The 27,944-nt window shown below is 35.3% G+C and overlaps 1 protein-coding gene across 3 annotated transcripts in view; it reads right to left on the bottom strand.

Moving 5' to 3' along the window:
• The window catches only part of ASPM (assembly factor for spindle microtubules), a 63,188-nt gene that overhangs the window by 23,893 nt on the left and 11,351 nt on the right, over positions 1 to 27,944 (bottom strand). For 2 of the 3 annotated variants that reach the window (XM_045086993.1, XM_045086991.1), the window contains exons 4-17: positions 25,052 to 25,156; positions 24,302 to 24,448; positions 22,857 to 23,102; positions 22,049 to 22,116; positions 18,590 to 18,731; positions 17,691 to 17,821; positions 17,007 to 17,182; positions 13,739 to 13,884; positions 13,393 to 13,478; positions 12,701 to 12,922; positions 11,348 to 11,555; positions 11,113 to 11,258; positions 10,887 to 11,015; positions 6,088 to 6,282 (exon numbers count right to left, since the gene is read on the bottom strand). In XM_045086993.1, the coding sequence (XP_044942928.1) occupies positions 6,088 to 6,282; positions 10,887 to 11,015; positions 11,113 to 11,258; positions 11,348 to 11,555; positions 12,701 to 12,922; positions 13,393 to 13,478; positions 13,739 to 13,884; positions 17,007 to 17,182; positions 17,691 to 17,821; positions 18,590 to 18,731; positions 22,049 to 22,116; positions 22,857 to 23,102; positions 24,302 to 24,448; positions 25,052 to 25,156 (2,147 nt within the window). The remainder of the gene's footprint in view (positions 1 to 6,087; positions 6,283 to 10,886; positions 11,016 to 11,112; positions 11,259 to 11,347; positions 11,556 to 12,700; positions 12,923 to 13,392; positions 13,479 to 13,738; positions 13,885 to 17,006; positions 17,183 to 17,690; positions 17,822 to 18,589; positions 18,732 to 22,048; positions 22,117 to 22,856; positions 23,103 to 24,301; positions 24,449 to 25,051; positions 25,157 to 27,944) is intronic. The other variant, XM_045086992.1, reaches the window with a different exon arrangement.

Below are 27,944 nucleotides of genomic sequence, written 5' to 3'. Positions count from 1 at the left end.
TAATAAGTCTTTCTTTGTCCACAGGTGACCTGATCATTTATGTAGACAATCCAAAGAAATGACCAAAAAACTCCTGGAACTAACAATTAGAACAAATTTGTAGCGTATTAGTATTAGTATTAGTAGCAACAAACAAACAAACAACAAACAAACAAAAAAACCCAGTTCAAAATACATCCAACAGGATTTGTCTGAGGAAAACTATAAAACTAATGAAAGAAATCAAAGAAGATCTAATTAAATGGAGAGAGAGAGAGATCACGTTCATTGGTAGAAGACTCAATGCTGAGAGTTATTCCCAACTTAGTCCATAAATTCAGAGCAATCTCAATCAAAATCCTGCCTAGTTAGTCTGAGGATACCAGCAAACTGATTCTAAAGTTAAATGGAGAGGCAAAAGACCCAGACTGGCAAACATAATATTAAAGGAAAAGAAAGCTGGAGGACCAACATTATCCAACTTCAAAACTTAATATAAAACTATAGTATTGAGGGGCACCTGAGTGGCTCAGTGGGTTGTTTCTGCCTTCAGCTCAAGTCATGGTCTCAGGGTCCTGGGGTCCAGCCCCACAACGGGCTCTCTGCACAGCAGAGAGCCTGCTTCCTACTCTCTCTGCCTACCTCTCTGCCTACTTGTGATCTCTTTCTCTGTCAAATAAATAAATAAAATCTTAAAAAAAAAACTATACTATTTGAGACAGTGTGATATTGGCAAATTAATAGACAAAGAGGTCACTAGAACAGAACAGGGAGTCCAGAAGTATACCTATGCAACACAGTCAATTGATCTTTAGCAAAGGAACAACCCAAGTGAGTACACAAAGGATAATTTTGTTTGGTTTCAAAAAATGACGCTGGAATAAGCAGACAAACATAAGAAAAAAATGAATCTCAACACTGACTCTTTACCTTTCACAAAAATTAACCAAAATAAATCATAGATCTAAATGTAAAATGTAAAATCATAGAACAACGTCTAGAAGATAACAACAGAATATCTGAGGGACTTTGGGTGTGGCAATGGCTTTTTAGATATGATGCCAAAAGTATAATCCATGAAAGAAAAAAAACTGATCTCCAATTTCATTAAAATTAAAAAATTCTGCTCTGTGAAAAACTGTTAACAGAACAAAAAGATAAGCCACATACTAAGAGAAAATATTTGCAAAATACGTATCTGATAAAGGATTTGTATGCAAATCCTTTAAACAAAGAGCATTTAAAACTCCACAAGAAAATAAAAAATGGACAGTAAGAATTAAAAAATTGGCAAAAGATCCGAACACATCATAAAAGAAGATATACAGATGGTAAATAAGCATATGAAAAGATCTCAACATCATACAGCATTAGGGAATTGCACACTGGAACAATGTGATGCCAATATACATCTATTAGAATGGCTAAAATCTAAAACACGGCACACCAAATGCTGGCCAGGACGGAGAGCAACACAAAGTCTCATTCATTGCTGGTGGGAATGCAAAATGATACAGCTACTGTGAAAGACAGTTTGACAGTTTCTGACAAACCTAGTTTTATCATATGATCAGGCAATTCCACTCCAAGGTACCTACCCAAAGAGGCTGAAAACAGGTCCACAGAAAAAAACATCTGTACACAGATGTTTATAATACCTTTATTCGTAATTGCCAAAAATCAGAAGCAACCAAGATACCCTTCAATAGATAAATGGATAAAAAAAAAAAATCCTGAAGTAAATCCTACATTGGGATGTTATTCAATGATAAAAACAAGTAAGTTATCAAGCCCAAAAAACACATTAAAGCAACTTAAATGTATATTGCCAAGGGAGAGAAACCAATCTGAAAAGACTACATACTGATGGGATTCAAACTACAGGACATTCTGGGGAAAAAACAAAAAACAAAAAACAACTACGGAGACAGTAAAAAAAAAAAAATCAGGGTTTGCCAGGAATTGTGAGGAGGGGTAGGGACGATTAGGTGGAGTACACAGGATTTTCAGGGCAGGATTTTGATCAAACACATATAACGACACCACACAAAAAGTGAACCCTAATTGAACTATGGATCTTAGTTAATAATAATGTATCACTATGGGTTTATAAGTTGTAAAAAATGTACTACAAAAAAATAAAGCAAAGCAACAGAAATGATAAACATCTGCATTAACAGCATAGAATATTATTCTCATGTATTGTTTAAAATATTTATTACGATTAAGCAAAAATTAACATTCCCTGATGTGATTTTAATTGCATATAGATGTAGTAAGCAAGATAACTAAACATAAAAGTGGGAGACAGGGCACAAAGGGACTTAGATAGTGGTAGGCTTTCTATATTCAACTTAAAGTAATAAAATATTAATTCTAAGTATATTAAAAGTTACATATACTGTAACCCCTAGAGCAATCACCAAAAGACAAACAATAAAAACCTGTCCAAAGGGAAACAGTCAGAAAGAAAACAGACTAAAGTGTAACACTATCAAGCGTTCAAAGAATTAAAAAGCCAGGAAAGGGAAAAGGGAAGAATGAAAGAATGGAAACATTCATAAACAATAAAAGGATAGACCTAAATTCACAAATATCAATGAATGCTTAAAATATAGTCTAAACCACCAATCAAAAGACAGAGATACATGAAAAAAAAAAAAACAATGAAATGCTGTCTAGACTTCATGTCATACATAATCATGTAAGTAATTAACAAGTAAAAGGAAAGAAAAAAAAATATCCTACAGATGGTAGTGAAGTCCACAGCCAAGGTGGAGTAATTAAGTTACAGCCAGCAAGGTAGACTTCAGAGCAAAGAAAACTATGAGAGATAAAAAAAACAACATTACATAATGATAAAAGACCCACCTCACCAAGAAAATAGAACCATCTCAAATGTGCATGTGCCTAACTACAGAGTGTCAATATACATGACAAAATGACAAAATGAAAAGAACTGAAAGAAGAAACACATATTCCATTACAGTTGAGAGATTTACACACTATTCTTTTACTGAGAGAGCAAACAGAAAATCAGTCAGGATATAAAACAACTAAATAACACCAAACAAATGGATTTAACATTTACAGAACACTTTACCCAACAGAATACACATTCTTTTTTTTTTAAAGATTTTATTTATTTATTTGACAGACAAAGATCAACAGAGATCACAAGTAGGCAGAGAGGCAGGCAGAGAGAGAGGGGGAAGCAGGCTCCCTGCTGAGCAGAGAGCCCAATGCGGGGCTCGATCCCAGGTCTCTGGGATCATAATATGAGCTGAAAGCAGAGGCTTTAATCCACTGAGCCACGCAGGCGCCCCCAGAATACACATTCTTTTTAAGTATGCAGAACATTCACCAAGAGTAGGGATCAGCAAACTTCCTGTAAAGATTAGGAGAAAATAGTTGCAAAACAATGACAGAGAATTTGTCTCCAGAATATGGAAAGAACTCTCAAAACTCTCAAAATTCTCAAACCTCAATAAGATAACTCAATTACAATAATAAGCAAAAGATTTCAACAGACACTTCACAGATATCCTGAAGATATCCTGAAGACAATCAAGCACTTGAAAACATATACGTCATTTGTGATTAGGGAAATGAAAAATAAAACCAAGATTAGATACCACTACACATCTAAAACAATGGCTAAAAAACACTGACATCATAGTGTTGGAAGATGTGGAGCAATGAGAACTCGTATGCACTAGGGTTGGAATGAAAAGTGGTAGAGCCACTCTAGAAACCAGTTTGCCAGTATTTTATAAAGTTAAACATACACTTACCAAATGCCCAGCAATCCCACTCAAAAATATTTACCTTAAAGAAATGAAATTACTGGGTGGCTCAAGTGGGTTAAAGCCTCTGCCTTCGGCTCAGGTCATGATCTCAGGGTCCTGGGATCAAGCCCTACATCGGGCTCTCTGCTCAGCAGGGAGCCTGCTTTCTCTGATTCTACTAGATATCCAGATTTCACATAAAGTCAGAACACAAGGCCCAAAGAAAGGAAAAAAAGAAACAATAGAACAGAAAAAAACACAGATAGAAACAGAAGCACAGATATAAGAATTTTTGATGTATGCTAAAAGTGGCACAGTAATAAGGCAAGGATGGTTGTTTCAGTAAACGACTAAAACAACTGGATATCCATTAAAAAAAAAAGTTCTGGAGAGATCTAAATATGAAAGATAATACACTAAAGCTTTTAGAATATAATGTAGAAGATATCTTCAAAAGGCCTTGGTTATGGTACAAAAAAAACACTAACCATCATAGAAAATAAAGAATTTTCATTTCATAAAACAGTAAATCACAGTCAAGGAGAAGGTATTTTAACATCCAAGTCCAACAAAATTCTAATAACCAGAATATTCAACATGTCTTACAAATCCATAAGAAGGCAAACAATCAAAATGAAAAACTGAAAAGAGACTTGAAATAGCACTTCACAAGAGAAGATTTCCAGTTTAAAAAGGTGTCCAATATCATTAGTTATCAAGAAAATGCAAATTAAAACTACTCCAGGATGCTACTACACAACCACTAGAATGGCTAAATTAAAAAGACAATTTCCAAGTATTTATTTACCTGAACATGGAGTTACATGATCATTTTTAAACAGCTGGTGTGTGCTACAGTCGCTGTATAAGCTTTTTGGCACTATCTACGAAAACTGAAATCTATACACTCAAAAACCAAACAATTGTACTCATGTATATATCAAACAGAGTGAATACATTTCACACAAGAAGGCACATTCATGGAAGCATTCATTACTCATAATGACTTAGAACTGGAAAGCCAAATGTTCATCAACAATAGAAAAGATAAGTAAATTATAGAATTATTATAGACTGGAAGTTAAATCACAGTGACACTCAACGCTAATAAATCTCACAAATTTAATAATGTAGAATAAAAGAATTTACATGGTTTGAACCCACCTACATAAAATTCAAATAACAGGCAAGACAAAATTATAGTGTTTAGAGAAGATGTCTAGAAAAATGGCATATATGAGAATAATGATTATGGGCAGGGGTAAGGGACTTAATGGATTGTGAAATGGCTTCTGAGAAGCTGATAATATTCTATTTCTTGACCTAGTAGAGGTTAATTTTGTATTAACTTTGTGAAAACTATTGGGCTTTATATTTGTGTTCCATGCCATTTTCCATGTGTAATATTTCACATTAAAAAAAGTTAAAAAAAAAAAGAATTTATCAAATCAGAATCTTTCACTTATCAATAGTAGTACCCAGACACAAAAATTTCTAAATTTTTAAAACACATAAAATTATGGGGTGAAGCTTCAATGACACTTACATAGCGCAAATTTAAATAGTACACCTCTGCTGTTATTAAAACGGAACCTAATATCAAAAACGTATAAAGAATTTGTCTGCTCCGTAGATATGCTCAATTTTTTTTTACTAAATAGAAAACTAACATGGGTATTCTATAGATTATAGGTGATATTTTGTTATATGCCAACTAAATGGGATACAGAGGAAAACATGCACACATTTATCCCAAAATAAGTTCCAGAACCCATAGTGGAGATTAAATGAAGAGCTTGGTTGAGTGTGTAGATATACAAAGTAAAATGATACAGTATGTCAGCATGTCCCATGGAGCATAAGACTGTAAATCTCTGCTATAAAACAAAGAAGACAGAAGAGGTAAAGAATTAGACTTCAGAGAAAAGGAGGTATTTCCATTTGTTTAAGACTTATGCTGAATATAGCAAAGAGTTTTAGAGGTAGTCAGAATATATTAAATATTTGTTCAAGTATCAGAAAAATTTGAAAGCCTAAAATATAATTGAAAAATTTATCATATTTTACTTTCTTCCTTAAAAATGTCATTAAAAGGGGCGCCTAAGTGGCTTAATGGTTAAGCCTCTGCCTTCAGCTCAGATCATGGTCTCAAGGTCCTGGAATCGAGCTCCACATCAGGCTCTCTGCTCAGTGGGGAGCCTGCTTCCCCCTCTCTCTCTGCCTACTTGTAATCTCTCTCTCTGTGTCAAATAAATAAATGAAATCTTAAAAAAAAAAAGTCATTAAAACTTTTTAAATTCCAAAAACCAGGATACTATACCTGAATAACTGATGCTGATTCATTTTGAACTTTTTCTAGTTTTTCCTTTTTTAACATTAATAATTTTCTCTGTGCTAAGAGTCTTCGCCAGTATTTCTGAATGGTCAATGCTGCATTAATCTCCTTCTTCAATCGTTGTTTACTTAGGAAATTGATTACAGCTGATTGAATAATTCTTGCAGCTTTGTCTTGTTCCTAAAAAAAAAAAAAAAAAAAAAAAAAAAAGCAAAGCTGAATCATAAAAAGCAAAGATGAATCAAAAGCTTAATTACTGGGGTGCCTGGGTGGCTCAGTGGGTTAAAGCCTCTGCCTTCGGCTCAGGTCATGATCTCAGGGTCCCGGAATCGAGCCCTGCACTGGGCTCTCTACTCAAGCGGGGAGCCTGCTTCTCCTTTCTCTGTCTGCCTCTCTGCCTACTTGTGATTTCTGTCTGTCAAATAAATAAATAAAAATATTTAAAAAAAAAAAAAGCTTACTTAAGTATGTAAGAAAATAATCTATTAAATATTAATCAAACTGATCCTGAAAATAAAACATCCCCCCGACTTAAGATATGCTCATCTTTGGAATATAGATACTTCCAGGAATGTCGAAAGGTCTGATAGGTGGAAATGCATATATATATTTATATAATGGAACAAAAATTCCCAAGGCTATAATCCTAAAATAAAGATCACAGGCATGTTTGAAATATCATCTCAATAATCAATATAAAGGCCATTTAAATGTGGTATGTTTCAGGGTGCCTGGGTGGCTCAGTCATTAAGGGCCTGCCTTAGGCTCAGGTCATGGTCCCGGGGTCCAGGGATCAACAGGAAGCCTACTTTTCCCTCTCTTACTCCCCCTGGCTGTGTTCTCTCTCTCGCTGTCTCTCTGTGCCAAATAAAGAAATAAAATCTTTTAAAATAAATGAATGAATGAATGAATGAATGAATGAAGTATGTTTCTCAGATTATAGCCCAGAGTATTCATGCCTGATTTTGAAAAAAGCAGTGGACCATAGGAGGAAATTAAAAAAAAAAAAAAAGGAGGTCAGAAATAAACAAAATGCCTTACAATATAAGGTAGTCTTGCTTTGTAACAACTCGAACAAAGAAATTAACAAAAAGGGAGAAGCAGCATAATATTTACTTTTAGCACAGAATACTTTATGGCTTTAAGGCATAGACAATCAAGATGACAGAATATCAGATTATGGGAAGTGGTAGCAGGACTGCTTGATAGCTTAAGTGGCTGAAAAAAAGCTACCTGCCCTGGGAGCACCACAGGCTGATACCCTATATACCTCTATTTCTGTTACTTCTAATGATGAAGTACTAGCAAAAACAACATAGGTCAAATACTTACTAGGCATAAGGCACCATTCTAAACAGTTCATGAATGCTTCCTCTAAATCTCACACAACCATAAGAACAGATGAACAGGTACCACTTTTATGACTATGGGGAAACTGAGACAGAGAAGTTAAGTAGACTGTCAGTCTACTGGGCGAATAACCAGTATTCGAACGAAGCCATCACTATGCCACACCCTCAAGGCCAGATTTATCATTTCAGTTACCTGAATTGGAAACTAGAATATAAATTATTCCCTGTGGTGGAAAGAACAATTTATAGCATGTAGCTATAAATTTATTGTTATTTATAACTTTATGTAGCTATCTGGAACAGCTCACTATTCAAGGATGGGATCTATATAGACATTAGATTCTAATTATTAATTAATTATAATCAGGCATTGAGATCTATGGGTGGAAACTGCACAGTATGGGAACACATTCAACTATAGAAGGGATCAAACAGTCACTCTAAGAAAGGAAAAATGTAGTTAATGGATTGAAACAAATACTAAGAAATGGTGAGAGTCATATATTACATCACTCCTAAGTGGAAAAAGACTGGACAATTCTAAAATTGGGGTAGAATTACGTCCAACAAATTGATTAAGTGATCTAACTCTGTCCGTCCCCCTGTATGAGCATATGGCCTTTAAGACTATGGATATCTTTTGGGCACCTGGTAGCTCAGTGGGTTAAAGCATCTGCCTTCGGCTCAGGTCATGATCCCAGGATACTGGGATCGAGCCCTGCATTGGGCTCTCTGCTCAGCGGGGAGCTTGCTGCTTCCTCTCTCTCTGCCTGCTTCTCTGCCTACTTGTGATCTCTATCAAATGAATAAATAAAATCTTAAAAAAAAAAAAGACTATAGATATCCAAATTAAAATCATCCCTCCACCCAGCCACAATTTAAGGAGCACAATTTCAGTTCTATAAGTTAAAAAATTTCTGGAGATTTGTTTCATAGTGATGTAAATATACTTCACACTACTGAACTGTACACTTTAAAAAGAGTTAAGATAGTAAATTTTATGATGTGCTCTTTACCACAATTAAACAAAAACTCAGTTAGAAATAAGCATTTCCTATTAGCTTAAAAAAAAAAAAGTCAAAAGTTGCATCTGCGTCAAAAGTTCCAAGGCAAGGGGCACTCCTAGATACAGTGGACTAAGGTAAGTTTGTAGATCATCTCAATCTCAAGCAAACTAAAATGGAACAATTTTATGTGACATTAGAGAAGCTACAGATAGAAAATAGATAAATCCAAAACAGCAACTGTTTGAAAAATTTATAAACTGATGGTAAAAATTCCAATGCTGGTTAAGTCACTGCTTCTTTGCTAAATTAGACTGCATGTTATAATTTTTAATCTTATGCTATTGCTAAGCTAACCTATTATTACAAGCTTGTTTTATTTTACCTTGCGTATGGGCCACATACAGGGATCCACTTTGCTTTACAGTTCTTGCCTACTCTTTGACAGAAGAACTAATGTGTCAGGGTACCCTTGGATAATCCTACCTCATTCATTAGGAATTGGGCCATTAGTCAATTTTCACTTATCACCACAAAAACTTGAGTCAGTCTTTTCTAAATGGATAGTTTATGTGAATTCTAACAATGAGATGGAAGTAAAATACAATACCTGAAAAATTAGCTATTCATGGTAATTTTTATGTTTATAAGATTATAATATTTCTATGACAATATATAGGGAACCTACTGCTTAATGTTCCAAATAGCAAACAAAAACATGTAATTCGATATTCATGTATTTGTATAAGAGAGGGAGCATGGTCACCTGGAGAAAGGATAGAAGCAGTTGTCTTTAAAAAACAGGAAACTTTCTTCTTCCTAAATCAGGAAAAGGGATCTCACCAGCAAACAGCTAGGAAATCTTTGTAGTTTATATCTTATTAGTATAAGGTCATCTTGAGCAGAAAATAAAGCAGATTTCACTTACCAGTCCCCCCAATTCTGATAAATATCTGTTTCATGGGATTTTTACTCTCTCATTTAACGTCATATAAACATAATGAGTGAAATAATTTGAAGACTAGCCAGGAGTCTTTGCTGAAAACTCCCCTAAAGCAGTTCTCCAAAAGCTTCCAGAGTACAAAGTTATCCTCTAAGACATATGTGGGCAAGGAGGGAGATAAGAAGATAAGGGGCAAAAGAAGGCACAAGGAATAGATATGGTAGCAGAAAAGACCAGTGTGAGTATAAGCCACTGCCTGTTTCCCAAAAGTTACTACTAGGAGTTTGAGTGGGGTAACAGCAAATTATTTCAATTACTATGTTATTTCCGAGTCTGACAAACTATGACAAAATACATGGTATGTTTAAGAGTTGCCAAAATGTAGCTGTTTTATAGAGTTATTAAGAACTCTACCATAAATGCACAGTAACTCAAAATTGAGGATAAAGTGGAAAGTATTTCTGAAATACATGATAAGTTTATCAAACATAGCTGCTTATTTTATTTGATTTTCCAAATAAGTGAATATAAGATCATTAGTGGAAGGGGTAGGGAGAAAAAAGGATTAAAATAGTTTGTTTAACTTGATTAAGGAGACCATTTCACAGTTGGTTAAAAATTACATTTTCTCAGAATAAAAAAAAAAAAGCTTACATTAACATAAAAGTTTGTACTGTTGGGGTCAAAAAAGGAAATGACAAATAACATCACTATCCCTGTGCCCAGATCCCAAACAATAAATAAAACAAAGGAAACCAAATTCCACTTAAAAAAATTTTCTTTTTTAAGATTTTATTTATTTGAGAGAGAGAGAGAGAGAGCACAAGCAGGGAGAGTGGCAGGCAGAGGGTGAGGGAGAAGCAGGCTCCCCCACAGAGCAGGGAGCCCGATGTAGGGTTTGATCCCAGGACCCTAGGATCATGACCTGAGCCAAAGGCAGATGCTTAACCAACTGCGCCACCCAGGCGTCCCTCCACTTTTAAACTAATAAAGGATACACTGGAAAACACTTTCAGACAAACAAAATGAGCTGGCTAACTGCACTACAAAATCAGACAGAGACCCAGACTCCAGGGGCACTCTCCAGCACCAAGATCAAGACTCCCAGAACACCACATGAAAAAATTCATGGAAAACTGCTCCCAGAGAGAATTTAGATTCCAGGAAGGGATAGGTTAGATTCCATAAAGGAGAAAAGAGCTGAGTCAGGTATCCTCAGTTTATTTTTGTAAATTTACAAAGGGTCTAAGTTATTCTACTTCTGCCAGAGCAAGCGAGGGAACAGTGTCTGGAAGACACATCCAGTGAAAGAAACACCAAGGCTTAGGGAGAAATACCCAGCCCTAACCCAAAACACAAACAATGATTAAAATTAGGTCAATAACTTCACATATCAGTAAAATGTAAAAATCATAACGAAACTCAATCAACTGGTATTTTGTGAAGTACAATTCACATTGCAATGTTTTCATTTTGGGGGAGTACCTGATGGCGTTTTAGATCTGTTTTTAGTTTGTATTTTCTCCAAGTTGTCTGTATAAGTCTAGCAGCTCTTGCTTCTTTACAAAGATCCAAAAGCCTTGCACAAAGAAATGACAAATAAGTGATAACCACCTAAAGGAAAACAGAAGAGATGGAAACAGAAGTTTGCCAGAGAATACGCATCTTAACTGTCATCTGCTGAGACTCTTACAAGATGAAGAACACTTACCTTTTCGTCAGGAATTGTATTGGACATATCCGAGTGATTAATCATAGCAGGTATTCCACCAAGGTCTCTAACTGCAGACCTGACCAACTGAAAATTTTTCTTTTCATTTTCTAGAAGTTCTTTGTATAGTTCTGAAGTGTTTTCTACTATGCAAATGAAAAAGAGATTAGACAGTTCCAGTCAAAAATCTGACAAAGAAAAAACTTGAAAAGCGAATCAGCCAAAAGGGACTAACCATGATCAAATGCTTTAAAAGACAAATCCAGAGAGCTTCCGTCAGATTCAGATGATGAATTTAACACCACTGAGCCAGTCTGTGTGCATTCTACAGTTTGAGTAGTCCGCTGACATATAGCATCAAAAGGCACATAGTAAGGATGGTAGTGATGGATCAGGTAACATAAAACACGGCCATCTGAGAAAGACACTGTAAAATTCTCCACCTGATTGGAAATAGCAGGAAAATGATGAACTATATTGGACAGTAATATAGATATTAATGGTTTTGTAGTGCATATTTCCTTTTAATAGCTAGGAAAATCACATTAGTGGCTAATAGTGCCTAGAATAATTAATACTTTATTTATAGCCAAATTCTCAATTATAAAATACTCTTTCAAAAATAGAATTTGATTATTATGCTAGGAGAAATAGGGTCCCTCAAAAAATTCATGTCCTTCCTAGAATCTCAAAATATCACATTATTTGGATACAGGGCCACGCAGGTTTAATTTTCACAGTGAAGTAGGGTAGATTCCAAATCCAATGTCTTGTATCCTTATATGGAGAGTCACACAGAGACAGACATACAGGAAGATGCTATGTGAGGACAGAGGCAGAGACTGGAGTAAGGGATCCACAAGCCCAGGAATGCCAAGGATTGCCAAGGAATGCCAAGGATTGCCAGCAACACCAGAAGTTAAGACAAAGGTATGGAACACATGCTCCCCTAGAGCCTTCCAAAGCTCTCTAGTATGTAGTTAAAACGTAGAAGATTATCCATGTACCTGACAAATTTTCTACTAACCATACTATTCAGGGTATAACAGTTTACTATATTTAGTAACATGAACTCTATCATTTTTCTGGCTTCATATTCTTTACCAGATATTTTATTCATTTTCACATATTTACATTTAAGGGTACACTTCATTAAGGGTACAGAAATCCAGTATTAATCTAACAAATGATTACAAAACACTCAACTTAGATTTTTTTCCTCCCCCTTGTAGCCAATGGTCTATCTACCATCCGCTTCTAGAAGCATGGTGAGTTTATTTGCTTTTACCTTTAACATACGGGTGTAATACTTAGGTGCCCCTGTTCTGACAAATGTCTCCAACTGAGACTCCTGACTACGGCATTTTTTCTTTCTTAGTAATACATTAAAAAATTGTGCATTATACAACTGGTGACAGATTAGATAACATACAGTATGTGAAAACACCCTCACTCATTTGAGGAAAAGTTTTGCTTATATATAAACTACATTATTTAAGAAATGCAACAAAATATTTTACAAATAAAGTTTGACTTTAACCAAAATGTACTTAAGTCAGTGAGCTTAAACAGAAATAAAGAAACTTACTTTTTTATTATAGAAAGCACAAACAGCATTTACCCACTCCATCAACAGCTTTATGCTCTCACTATATTGTTCAAAGGAACCACTATTTCTTTTGTCTTTTTTCTTATTGATAATAGCATCAGAATGACAAGATCGTGCAGACATTGTTTTCTTCATACTCTGAGTGTGTTTTAAAAAGTCAATTTCTTCTTTTAACTGATCTAAATTAATGGAAATATCCACCTGAAACACACACAAAAAAGGATAAATACTTCTATGTTTTTCATATACCATTTTAACCACAGAAGTTAGTCATTGTTGTCTTCATTTTTTTAAAAACACAAACATAATTTATACAGAAGTGATGGAATGCATAGTGGTTAATGTATAGTGTGTCATGTGTAAGATCTGGGGTCACACAAGCCTGGATTCTAATATCATTGCTTCTTCCTATCAATGTTCTAACGTCTAGCTTCACTTTCCTTATCTATGAAGCAGTGACAACACCTACCTTACAGGGGTGTTGTGAAGATTAAATTGCAATTATTCCAGTTCCTGGGACAGAATAAACCCCAGTAAGTAACAGTTATTGTTAGTCTATTTGATGAAAAGGCTTTTATAAACCAATATTATTGGTTGATAAATTTGATAAAAAGTATAAAAATTTGACAAAAATTTGATAAAAAGTATAACATTTACCAAATGTACAATACCTGAAAAGCAAATGCTATTTTCCAAAGTAATGTAAGAGTTTTTTCTCTGTGCCTATCCACAATATCCTTAGATAGGATTGTATTTCCTATAAATGAAAAGACAGCCTATTAGCACAATATATGTACATATCAGTTTTTGGTGAGAAGAAAAAGTTTTATTTTTACTCAATTTTTTTTTATAATTTTTTATGTTTTATAAACATATATTTTTATCCCCAGGGGTACAGGTCTGTGAATCACCAGGTTTACACACTTCACAGCACTCACCAAAGCACATACCCTCCCCAATGTCCATAATCCCACCCCCTTCTCCCAAACCCCCTCCCTATTTTTACTCAATTTTTACCATGCTCATCATTTAATTGAATTCCTTGTGATCTAAGAATTTGAAGAACAATATCAACATTGTGCATCTTCTGAAGACGACTTATTGCAGGAATCCTGAGTTTCTTTGAGAGATTCCAGTCTCGTGTGAGAAGTTCCATGATTCGCCTAACAATAAAGAAATTTTCAGACGACATTCTCATATAAAAACATATGTGAAAAGCTCCTGGCATCAAAAGGTGAGGCTCAAACCAGACCCCAAAATATCATAATATCCTGCCTTTACCCTCCCCCCACACTGAGACACTAAAAATCAATGTATGATTGTTCTTACCATGTAAAGAAATAAGCTTAACTTTCCTCTAAAAAACAAAAAATACAAGTTGAACTTTATTTAATTACAGCTACCACCCACATAAATTCCCCTAATCTGAAGGATTTTAGGTGAGAAAGATCCCAAAACTAACTGAAAACTCTTGTTCCACAATTAGCAAATAAGAGTCATTTTTTCATTTTAAGCCTGAAGTTTGAGGTTTATGAACAGAATGTAAGAAAAAAAGATGAGACATATACAAATGCACACATGAACAAAATAATAGAGTTCTATAGGAGAAAAGAAAGGGAAAGGAAGGGAGAAAGTATATTTGTGGAGGGACTACTATATTCTACACATCAAGCAAGTGCTTTCTTTTCTTATTTTAGTCCTCATAGCAAGTTCCACAATCAGGCACTATTATTGTTGTTGTTTTTTTTCTTCAGATGAAGAAACCAAAGCCCAAAGGAATTTAGTAAACTGCCTATAGTCACTTAGTTATTAATATGAACTAAAACTCAGTTTTATCAGATTCAGAAGCCATTCTATTATATCTATGCCAGATTATTATAAAAATATTTGAGTGCCTACCTTAAAAAGACATATATACTACAACTTAAATTCAAACCTCTAATATCATCTATATTACTAGTATTTTATCTACTAGACAATAATCAGTATTTTTACAGAAAAAGCAAACCCCAACAGATTATTGATTATTCCTAATTCAACTGAGAGATCCAAACAATTTGGTCTCTCTGATGATAGATTCAAAGTAGAAGAAGGCTTTCATCTCTATGAGAAACCAGATAGGAAGATTCTGAAATTCAGCAAAAGCTGTATTTATGCAGTATTAACTAAGTATGATCTCTCACAGGAAAAAGGAAAAGGACAGCACCACATGTAATTAGCTGGGTCAGGAGTCGGCAAAATTTTTCTTTTCTTCTTTTTTTTTTTTTTTTTTTAAGATTTATTTATTAATTTATTTGACAGATCACAAGTAGGCAGAGAGGCAGGCAGAGAGAGAGAGGAGGAAGCAGGCTCTCTGCCTGATGTGGGGCTTGATCCCAGGACCCTGGGATCATGACCTGAGCCAAAGGCAGAGGCTTTAACCCACCAAGCCACCCAGGTGCCCCGGCAAAATTTTTCTGTAAAGGTTTATCTAGTAAATACTTTAAGCTTTGTGGGCTATATTGTTTCTATCTCAACAGTTCAAATCACTTCTGTGATGAAAAAGCAGCCATAAACCATGTGCTATGTTCAAATAAAACTTTATGGACAATGAAACTTAAATTTTGTAAAATTTCTATATATCACAAAGTAGTATTCTTTTGACCTAAAAAAAAAAAATTTGGCAGCTAAAAATTTAGCTAAAATTTGGCAGAATTGCTTATAGAACTGAAATTTGGAGAACTATTTATATAACAATAATTTCTAAAGGTTATTAGAAAGTTACTCAAGATCATTCCAGACTAACCACTCAATCAACATATGAAGTATTTCTGCAACAGTAGGCCAACCCATTACCTATGGCATCAGTAGATTAACCATTCTCAAGCATTCTCAAATGACCTTGAAGATTCATGATCATTTTGCTGACACTGAAGAAAGTAGAAATCTGGTATGCAAAATCAAGTCTCTTAACTAGTTAGAATCCCTGACCAACAAAAAAGCATCAATATCCAACGCAGCTAAGTCCTTAGTAATTCTCGTAAAAACCTAAAAAATGTCTTTTATTGTGGAAAATAGCAGTGAACATAAAACCAGTCAGTGCCCCTCCTGGAAAGTGGAGAAAGTCTAAAAACGTGAATTCCTATTGGCCAGGAAACACATGTAGTGGCTTGGATGCATGAAATGAATAAATTAAACAAATATAAAAATAACATGTGAAACATTTTCAGCAAATTCTCTAGACTGTATGGAAATTACTCAAGTGATAAATAACTACAGAAAAGTTCAAAAGACCATTACTTTGTCGTGAGAACATATAATCAGAAAAGAATATGGAAATTTAATTTAGAAGGAAGCAAATGACATGTATGTTGTTTTTGAAGAACTAGGGATTCATAAAGTTCCAGAGATCCCTTCCTCACATATGTCAAATGTAATGTAAATTAGAGACTTTCGTAGAAACAAGACAAATGTCTCCAATGCAGATATCCCGAAGAGGCCAACTGTACTACAGTGCTCATGGTCACTCCTGCCAAAGCAGGAACTGCTAATTCACTGGACTCCTACAAAAGCCAATTTTGATGATTCTGGTTTGTTACGAAGTGTTGTATGGTTTGAAGCCAGACATCCTGAGTTTATGTCTCAATATCATGATATAAAACATTCTGTTACTTCTCTAGCCTGCTTTTCCTCCTGTGTAAAACAAGGTTAATAATGCAACTAGAATTGGTCCCAAGTAATAACAGTATTTATGAAACCCTGTCACCATAACGTGTTACTTAAATGTTTGATATTTTAAATGGTTCCATGCTTGTCTCAGCTTCTGTTCTAGGGCATCACTGGTTACTACTCACAGACCTTTGTCACTGTCAGCATGAAAAAAAAAATGTGCACAGGAGACAAGATTTCTAGACCTAAAATTGACACTATTTTACAAAGGTGCTGCACATACTTGTCCCAGTCCTTTTTACCCTAAAAAAATTTACTGCATCATATGAAAGAGCAAGAAAGAGGGGCGCCTGAGTGGCTCAGTTAGGTTAAGTGTCCGACTCTCGATTTTGGTTCAGGTTATGATCTGAGGGTTGTGAGATTGAGCCCCATGTTGGGCTCTGTGCTCAGCAGAGTCTGCAAGAGTATTCTCTCCCTCTTCCCCTACCTCCTCCCCCAACTCTCTCTCTCTCTCAAATAAATAAATTTTTTAAAAAAGGAAGAGCAAGAAAGACTATGTAAATTTAAAAAAAAAGTGTTTAGCAGAAAATTTTAGTCTATTCCATTAAGTAAAATAATTCTTATTTCTCATACTTACACAAGACGCACCCCACACTGCAAGTCTACAGCAAGATTTGTAACAGCAAAATCAAATTCATCAAATGGTGTCTGAACATGGTTAACAGGTAATCCCAATAAGCTAAGGTGACGGGAAAGATCACCTTCACCACTTAGGAAGTCTCGTGAAAAAGCCAAAAGAATGTCTTTACTAGTCTGTGGAGAAACAAGTTGCAGGTATTAAATCCCAAGATTATAATTTTGTTTATAATAACAACAAATTGTTATTCTGCGCATATAGAAATGAAATCAAATTAATGGTGGCATAAAAAAGTCAGTTTCATATCATATGGTTATAATGTACATCTATTTCCAATTTAAGGCCTTTTAAAAAATTGCTCATAATTAACAACAGACTCCAAAAATTAGTCTTCATTTGATAGTATGCTACATTAGGAAAGAAATCCCAATCCCTCTACCCAGTTAATTCCTCAGAATTCTCAAATCAACAAAACTTCATAGGGTATTGTGTTGGTAAAAAGTCAACCAATAAGTTAGGCAGGGTTAGAACTATTAATAAGACAGACTAGATAAGTATTCCTATCCTATTCTACTCCAGAGTACTCTTCTTTGGGAAACTTAGAAGTTTTAAAAGAGAAAATACACAATAAAAACAAGTAAAAGTCTTAAATGTGAACTCTAAAAGAGAAAATGAAAACTATACCTTGAATTCAGCATCTTTACAGAAGAGACAAGGGTCATGATCAATAAGTTTGGATATTTTAGCATAATCAAGGAAACAAACCAACAGCAATAACTTTTTCAATGTAAACTTAGACAAAGCTTCTTCATGACCTTAAGTACAAAAAACATAGCAAGTTAATCTGTGAAAGAAAAGCTTCACCTTAAAATATGATAATGTACTAATAAAATTAATAGTAAGCACAAATAGAGCATTATTTGTTTTTTAGTGTTTTAAATGTATGAATTCATGTAATATTCATAAAACTCTATGTTTCCAATATTTCCAGCTCATGGAGGAGGAAGCAGAGGCACAGAGATATCAAGTGATTTAGTCTGGGGCGCCTGGGTGGTTCAGTGGGTTAAGCCTCTGCTTTCAGCTCAGGTCATGATCTCAGGGTTTTGGGCTTGAGTTCAACATCGGGCTCTCTGCTAAGCAGGGAGCCTGCTTCCCCCTCTCTCTGTCAGCCTCTCTGCCTACTTGTGATCTCCCTCTCTGTCAAATAAACAAATAAAATCCTTAAAAAAGTGATTTAGTCTATCTCATGCAACAAATTTTTAATAAGTACCTACTCTATGCAGGCAGCATCCTAGATGCCACATATATAGTTAACAAGCTAAAAGAAATATGATCTCCACAGGGCTTATAGCCTACTTGTGAGGAGAGCGTGGGTAGAGAGAACAAAAAGGTAAAAATAATTATAGTGATGGAGAAAGTGATGGGGAATGATGGGTGAAAAGAAAGGGTGGATAGTGGAGAGAGGAACTATTTATATTGGCATCTCTAAGAAGGTAAAATTTAAACAGAGACCAGAAAGAATAATAAGAAGAAGCCATTTATGCATAGTGTGGAAAGAATGCAATGGAGGCAGAACTACTCACCATCTCTATACAGATGAGGAACAGTGGGGTGTCTGTACTCAGCGGCTATATCAGGATTCCAAAGTAAGCGATTCAGAATGAACACAGCCAACCCCATGACATCACTATTGTCTTCCAAAGATAGGAGTTCTCCAAAAATTGTCTGAAAAGAAATTAAAAACTATGTGACTTTCATGAAGCAAAAGGATACAATAGGGGGCGAGCAGACTATAATTGTCTAAGGATTTGGCAATGTTCTATTTTCTAAGTAGTATGGAAATAACATGGATATTTGCTAAAAAAAACAAAAAACTGTGTATGCTTTGTGCATTCCTTAGTGTATATGATGTACGATGAAAAAAGGCAAAAGCTCAGGACTAAGTTAAATTCTTAAAAATCATCTGACAAACCATATTTACATTTAATTTTCCTTTAAAGAACTATCAAATGTAGGCATGTTGCTCAAATTCAATTTTAATTATCCTACTAAGTATATCATGAAGGTACAACAGAAACTTAAATATTCAAAAATTTTTAAGAGTTAACAAGTGGAAACCCATCTGCAAATAATCTAACATAATAATTTGGAAAGTTCAGATCTGTTTATAATTGATTTTTTTTTTAAGATTTTATTTATTTATTTGAAAGAGAGAGAGATCACAAGCAGGCAGAGAGGCAGGCAGAGAGAGGAGGAAGCAGGCTCCCTGCTGAGCAGAGAGCCTGATGTGGGGCTCCAGCCCAGGACTCTAGGATTATGACCTGAGCCAAAAGCAGCAGCTTAACCCACTGAGCCACCCAGGCGCCCCTGTTTATAACTGATTTTTAACAATATTTTTTATTATGTCCTGTTAGCCACTGTATAGTACATTAGTTTTTGATGTAGTGTTCAATGATTCATTAGTTGTGTATAACATAATTGATTTAAATATGAAATTAACTTAACACCAACATGTTTATTATTAATGATTTTTAAAGTAATTAGAAAAAACTAAAACCATATCAGGTTATATCTTATAAGCTTACATTGACCAATTGTAGAGATAAAAGCATGGTAAATATATGTCAAAATGGAAAAACTTTGGGGTGCCTGGGTGGCTCAGTGGGTTAAAGCCTCTGCCTTTGGCTCAGGTCATGATCCTAGAGTCCTGGGATCGAGCCCCGCATCGGGCTCTCTGCTCCACAGGGAGCCTGCTTCCCCTTCTCTCTCTGCCTGCCTCTCTATCTACTTGTGATCTCTGTCTGTCAAATAAATAAATAAAATCTTTAAAAAAATAAAAAAAAATAGAAAAACTTTATATTTACCTACTTTTTTTCCTTTGATGTTTTCTTAAAATCCTCGAAGGTCATGCCCACCACTAGAACCTTAAGGTGTTCACAGGTACTCATACCTCCTATCTAAAAAAGAGTGTACATTCCCACCAACTGACATGGACTTGCTCTGTCCATGGAGGATAATATTCCTACCTCATTTGTGTTTGGCCAAATAATGCACTCTGGCCAGTGGAATACAGATGGAAGGATACCTACTACATCTAAACAGATGTTTTATTTTTTGTTTATTTTTAAAGATTTAATTTATTTATTTGAGAGCAAGTGAGTGAGAGAAACAGCACAAGCCAGGGAAGCAGAGGCAGAGGGAGAAGCAGACTCCCCACTGAGTAGGGACCTTGATGCGGGACTCAATCCCAGGGTCTTGAGATCATGACTTGAGTTGAAGGCAGACACTTAAACAACTGAACCACCCAGGTGCTCCTAAGCAGAAGTTGTGAAAGGCATTGCAAGTTTCTGCCTAATTCTCTTGTTTTTTTATCTTGGCCCAAATAGAGGGTTTCTACTTCAATTAAGGTTCCAGAATTATTTGACTGTGAAAGCAGAGCTAGTTGATATGTAATTTTCTGATTAACAAAAGCATACTAAATTGAAATAAGAAAACTCAGTAAGATACTATCAAACTGTGTGACCACAGAAAGCTTATCATTTGTTCTCTTTGGGCCTCAATTTCTTGATAAATAAAAGCCAAATACTGTTAATAATTCCTTTCAGTCCCAAAGACCATTGTACTCTAACATCTGGAATAAACTGAAGAATAGAATATCCCAAATGACAATGGCAAAAAGCCTAAAGAAAATGTAAAAGTATACCAGTAAAAGACAAAAGAAAACTGGAAATAGGGAGCATTTTAAAAATAGAATCATATTTTTAGTAGTCAACTATTACTGTCTTTTTCATTTAGTTGTTTTTTTTTAAAGATTATTTATTTATTTATGAGAGAGAGAGAGAGAGACAGCTACAGAGGGAACACAAGCCAGGGAAAAGGGAGAGGGAGAAGCAGGTTTCCCATAGAGCAGGGAGCCCGATGCAGGGCTCTATCCCAGGACCCTGGGATCATGACCTGAGCCTAAGAAAGACGCTTAACGACTGAGCCTCCCAGGTCTCCCACATTAAGTTAGTTTTAAAATTCTAAGTATTGGGGAACATGGTGGTTCAGTGGGTTAAGCCTCTGCCTTCAGCTCAGGTCTTGGCTCAGGGTCTTGAGATTGAGCCCTACATAAGGCTCTTTGTTCGGCGGGGAGCCTGCTTCTCCCTCTCACTCTGCTTGCCTCTTTGCCTACTTGTTTTCTCTCTGTCAAATAAAAAAATTTTAAAAATCTTAAAAAAAAAAAATTCTAAGCATTATTGAGCCATGCACCAAGTGAAAAACTGAAATTTGATGACATTTTTATAAGAAATGTTGCATTAAAATGGTTACAAGTTCGGGCTCTGGTATCAGGCAAGTATAGATTCATCCTGACCAATAATTGGCATATAGCATGTCATTTAAAATCTAAGCTTCAGTATTGTCATGAAGTGAAAAAAACAAGACACACCTCACTGGGATTTGAAGAGGTTTAAATTAGATAATATATTTCAAACAGTCTAGTATATCATTTGTAAAAGCTCAAGAAGAAGATTATACTACTTGTTATTATATCCAGTACCAAATTATACATATTTAAGAAAACAAGAAAATTACTTGCTATGTGATGATATGGCAATAATATATACTGGCATGATCTAATTACCTACTAAGCATTTTTTAAAGGACCTTAAATTTTATTATTTATTTATTTATAAAAGATTTTATTTATTTATTTGACAGACAGAGATCACACAAAGGCAGAGAGGCAGGCAGAGAGACAGGAAGGGAAGCAGGCTCCCCGCTGAGCAGAGAGCCTGATGCGGGGCTCTATCCCAGGACCCTGAGGATCATGACCTGAGCCGAAGGCAGAGGCTAACACACTGGGCCACCCAGGCACCCCAGGACCTTAAATTTTATACTGAAAAACCAATTAAGCTAACTAAATGACTTTATAAGTGAAATCATATTTTATTAAAAATACATAATAAAAAGCCTACTAAAGGTATATATAACAAAAGAAGTATACAATAAAAGTATATAATGAAAGGGATAAAATTTTAAAAACTGAAGCATATACTTACCTCTAAGCCAATTCGTAGCCATAAAGGATTATATGACAACAGCCAATTCAGGACTTTCTGCCGTTCTCCTGAAATGCATGTGAAAAGCAAGTAAGCTCAGACCACTACTCAAATAGAAACAATAAATAAAATTTTATGGAGGAAAATCATAAAAAAACAGGGATAATCACTTATATGAAATCAGTTAATTTAAATATATGGCATTCTTATATATATGATTATATTAAAGTACATAAGATTTTAGGCAGCAAAGTCAAATCATGTATATATTTGACTCTGAAATACAAAATGTTGAGTGTTTTTAAGGAATTAATTTCAAGTGGTGCCTGGGTGGCTCAGTCAGTTAAACATCTGACTCTTGATTTTGGTGCAGGTCATGATCTCAGGGTCCTGGGATCAGCCCTGTCTCAGGCTCTGCACTCAGTGGGGGGTCTGTTTGAGGATTCTCTCCTCCACCCTCTCCCTCTTCCCCGTCCTCCTCCCCCTCATGAATACCCATGCTCTCTCTCTCTCTCTCAAATGAATAAATAAATAAATCTTTAAAAAATATAAATAATCACATCTTTAAAGAATCTTTATAAAGATTACTTTTTTTTTTTAAAGATTTTATTTATTTATTTGACACAGAAAGAGAGATCACAAGTAGGCAGAGAGGAAGAGAGAGGAGGAAGCAGGCTCCCTGCTGAGCAAAGAGCCCGATGTGGGGCTTGATCCCAGGACCCTGGGATCATGAGCCGAGCTGAAGGCAGAGGCTTTAACCCACTGAGCCACCCAGGCGCCCCTATAAAGATTTCTATAATCTTCTTACCAACATCTTTCCAGAGGTGTCTGTCTTTTCTAACAACTAACCGCCTAGCTTCAATTTCAATTTCAAGCTTCTTAATAGCTTTAACCATTTTTTCAGAAGTAAATAAGCGACATGCTGCACGACGTAATCTATTCAGCCTGCACCGAGCAGTATAAGCTCTGAGAGACATTTCATCTTTTGTAGGAGCTCTAGGAACACTGATTTTATGTTGACTCTCCAATCCCAAAAGAAGAGTAGCAGCATTTACTGGGCAAAAAGAAAAGGAAGAATGTTTCTGGTTAAACAATATATACATATATCCTTAGATCTAGCAGTAAGTGCAAATATAAGATGGCCAAAATAGGGTCTTTTTTTCTGCCCCTTCCAAGCTTGTTCTTTCCTTTCTTTTCTCAAAATATGGGGATCATCTGGTTCACTCCGTACCTTAGACCATTCTGTTGTTGCAACTTGGGGCTCTACCTACAAAATGGATCTCAAGTCTAACCATTTCTCATAACCTCCACCATTATTACCCAAGCTCATACACTATAATCTCTAACCTATGCTTATGAAATAGTCTCCCAACTAGTTTCTCTGCTTCCATTCTTTTTAATAAATTTAAAAAAGGTCTCTAAAGAATGTGACTTTAAAAAAATCAATTAAATTTTGAAATGCAACTTGAATTTTTATAAAACACATTTTCTCTCAAGAAGAAAACTAAAAATCAGGCTTTGTTTTCTTCTGGGGAAAAAGGAAAACTCCCTCTAGAGATTGTCTCACCAAAGGACCTTTTAATATAAATATGCTATACACTATTCTCTAACAAATACAGAAAGACCTCTCTTTGAACATGTAACAGTGGAGAAACTATCATTTTAAAGACAGCTTATGTAATGGCTTGGCAATTTAAATGTTTACAATGATGTTTCCTTATCTTGAGTTGAATTGATCCCTATAATTTCTATTCAAGAGCATCACAAGTTAAGTTTCCTTCTCTCTCAGGAAAAAAGCCTTCACATGTCTGAAGGACAGAATGCTTCCATCTTATTCTACACCTGAGTCTTTCTCAGAACATGCACTGAGATGTTTGCCATACAAGACTGTTAGATTTATTCATCAGTATAGTATACTTTATTTATGCAATGAAGATTGAATTGGATTTCTTAGTAGCCATGTTTCACTGTTAACTCAGACTGAATCTATATTAAAATAAAACTCATTCCCCTGAAAGGCTGGAATTGCATTGGCTGATGAACAAGAATGGAAAGCAAAAGGAAAAAGCAAAGTTGAGTACTTTCAGTAAAGAATTCCCTAAAAATTCTTACCTATACAATCTTTAGCAATGATGTCAATGAGTTAGTGAACCATGCCATTAACTATAATACATATGCATAATTTAAAAATGGCAATTTGTGTTAAGATCTATAAAAACAAGAGTCTTATTTAATTTAATCATTAATGTTTACCTTCAGAAATACTTGTTTTTACAGTGAAGTCATCAGGAGTTAATATAAAATTTAGCCACCAAGTGAAGCCCTGCTCCTGCTTCTCCTTCCAACGTTCATCATAAAACATGTTTTTTGCAGCAAACGGCATTGGGTGTCTTGGAACATCTAAAAATACAGTTGGTTTATTAAATGAGAAATTCTCTTTTAAATTATTATGCAATATATAGGAGAAGACCATTTTTATTAGCAAAACCACCTAAAACACTGAACAATATTTGCTTTTCCACTACTTGCAGATAACCACTGGAAACATTTTAGGTATAAAATGTAATCAAAGTTTGAAGAGAAAAAGCACCACTGTACTTCCTGGTTATTTAAAAATCCCAAGTCACCATGAGTTAATTTCACAAAAGTCTGAGAAAATATCCTGTTATTTGAATGCACATATTTACAATTCTCCAAGGCTTTAATTCAACAAAAAGTATCAATTCATTTCCACTTGAAATGTAGTTAATGCTTCACTCCATGTCAGTTTTTCAGTGACTTTAAAAAATAATGAACACTGGGGTGCCTGGGTGGCTCAGTGGGTTAAAGCTTCTGCCTTCAGCTCCGGTCATGATCTCAGGGTCCTGGGATTGAGCCCCACACTGGGCTCTCTGCTCAGCAAGGAGCCTGCTTCACCCCTCTCTCTGCCTACCTCTAACTGCTTGTGATCTCTCTCTCTCTGTGTCAAATAAATAAAATATTGAAAAAAAAATGAACACTTACCTGTTTTTAACGGTTTTATGAAGGTCAAAGTAGACTGTGCCACAGCAACAATGGGTCTTGTTCTTTTGTTTGTTTTAGAATTAGGAGTTCTGTATACTGATGAATCTAAAATAAATTAGAAAGCAGAATGATAGCATTAAAAAATGAAATAAATTCCATGAATGAACTCTTTTAAAGTTATATTTGGGGGTGCCTGGGTGGCTCAGCGGGGAGCCTGCTTCCTCCTCTCTCTCTCTCTGTGATCTCTGTCAAATAAATAAATAAAACCTTTAAAAATAAATAAATAAATAAATAAATAGTTATATTTGAGTTCTTCAATATCACATCCATTTAGCAAATAACTACTAAGTTCCTGGTACTATGCTATGAACTTGGGGGTCAATAAAACCTACACCTGGAAGTTACGGACTAAAAGCTACACTTTATCTTGTGTCTGCAGAAGCTAAACCGCCATTTATTGTTATGTATATATTGCAGATTCTGTGTTACATGCTGAGAATGCGGAATTACAGATATGGTCCCAGCCCTGGGAAGTTCTTAGTCTAGTACATAAGTTTAAAAGAAATTATAATACACCGCATAAAGGAGAAGTACATTTAAGCAGCTGTGAGAACAAGAGGGAGAGTTAACTTCATCTAGAAGGATAGGACAGCCTTCCTAAATGTAAATACACTTGAGCTGACTCTTATTAAAGTGGAAGTTAGGCATGAGGAATGTTCTGTTTGACAGAACTGCAGTATGATTGGAATAAAAAATATCTATCAGAAGAACAATAGAGGAGGTTGAAAAAAGTAGAAAAGAATTTAATCATAATAAAGGTAGCGGCAGCTAATGTTTGAATACTTTGTTGCAGGCACTATCACAGTCTTTTAATGTAGAATACCTCAGGTGATCACCCCAGCAAACCTCTAAGAAATGTACTATTATTATCCATATTTTATATAATTAGGCTATGGGGGCTTAGAAAAATTGAGCTACTTGGTCAATGTCACACAAGCCAGTAAGTGGCAGAGCTAGGCAGTATACTCCTAGAGCCGGCACTATTAATCAGTCTGATGTCTCTGGTATGCCAGTGAAAGATCTAATCCAGGAAATAACACTATCATTTTACATTTTAGAAAACAGAGGCCAATGGAATAAAAGGGGTCAAGACTAGAGATAGAAAGCTAAGAGGAAGCTATCACAGTGGTGCAACTTAGCTATTATGAGAATTTAAATTAAAACAGAAGCAGTGGAGATAAATTAGAAAGGAGAGTTATTCTAATAGTAGAACCTACAAGCCTTAATAACCACTGGCTAGGCAAGTGGGAAAGAATGAGAACTTCGGAGGATTTCCAGGTATCCAACCCAGGTGACTGAAGGAGGTAGTAGGGGGTAACTACAAAGGAAACTGCAATAAAGGTGACAGTGGCAAAGTGATATACTTTATAGGTTAATATAGGTTATATCAGAACAGCAGTTCACTCCCTCAAATGCAGGTTTTGTACCACACGATACACTTACTACATATAAACAAAGAGCTAAGAAAAGGCAGAAGAGAGCAAACTATGATCCACAGGCAAAATCCAGCCCACTGACTATTTTTATATGGTCTACAATCTAGGACTAGTTTTTATATTTGTAAATAATTGGGGGGGGGGAATTCAAATGATCATATTTTATGATACATGAAAATTACATAAAAATTCAAATTTCAGTGTCCATAAATAAAATTGTATGGAACAGTCACATTTATTGATTTATACATTGTCTGTGGCTCTTTTTCCTTCTACAGTGGTAGAGGTTAGTAGTTGTAATAAAGATCATTTGGCTTACAAAACCTAAATATTTATTATCTGAACCTTTAGAGAAAAAGTTGGCTTAGTTTTGATTTAGAGGAATTACAAATCTGCACCAATTGTGAAAATAAGGAACACGGTCATATTGTGACATATTTATGAGGTTATAATTTCTTCGTATTTGAACATTTAAAAATAAAAATAAGAGGAAAAAGTCCTCATTCTGAAACACCAGAGAAGCGAGTACCTCTGTGTGGAATCATTTTATTCTATGGGAATCCTTTCCTGGAACCATCAACTCGCAGCGCCTCATCACTCAGAAAGTCCAAGTAAAGTGCGTCTCTTTCTGTGCTTCCATGACTCCCTGTGCATAGCTCAGTCAGAGGACTGAGAGCAGCCTGAAGATAGGAACAATACCTTTTCTCCTTGTATTCACAGAACCTCAAACAATGCATACACATGGTAGGCACCTTACCAATACTGAATAAATATATCTTGGAAAATGGACTTCTTTCTTTGCTTTCCTGGATTTGCCAGAATAGAAAGAGTCACTTATTCTTAGTGAGTGTTACCAAGCTCTCATATAAGCTCATCAGTGAGATACTCAATGTGTCCAATTTTCTCTAAACCCTTGCAAAGACTCCCAACTAGGTGGCCACCTTAAACAAACTCATCATTCATCATTTATTGTGCACCTTGTAGGAGATCAAAACAGATATAGGTATGTTCCTTATACTCAAAGAATTTGTTATCTGGTCAGATAATATCTATAGGAAACAAGAAATACAAGCAAAGAAATAGTGTTAACTTAGGAGATGTTATATATAGTGAATTCAGATTTGCTTAGGGAACATACCTCGAGGGAAAGCCATCAGGGAGTTAATAAAAATTGACTATAGTACCTGAAATAAGCGGAAGATCTGAATTAGTGAGAAAACAATAGGTAAGAAAGTTAACAAGAGGATACAGGATCAGGAATAAGACAAGGATGCCCACTCTTGCCACTTTTATACAGCACAGTATTGGAAGTCCTCACTAGAGCAACTGGGCAAGAAGAAGAAATAAAAGGAATCCATATTAGAAAGAAAGAAGTAAAACTGTCATATTCATAGATG

The sequence above is a fragment of the Mustela putorius genome, unplaced genomic scaffold (genome assembly GCF_011764305.1).
Source record: "Mustela putorius furo isolate JIRA1106 unplaced genomic scaffold, ASM1176430v1.1 tig00001012_pilon_pilon_pilon, whole genome shotgun sequence".
NCBI classification, from domain to species: Eukaryota; Metazoa; Chordata; class Mammalia; order Carnivora; family Mustelidae; genus Mustela; species Mustela putorius.
This window is presented reverse-complemented; position numbering and strand designations above follow the sequence as displayed.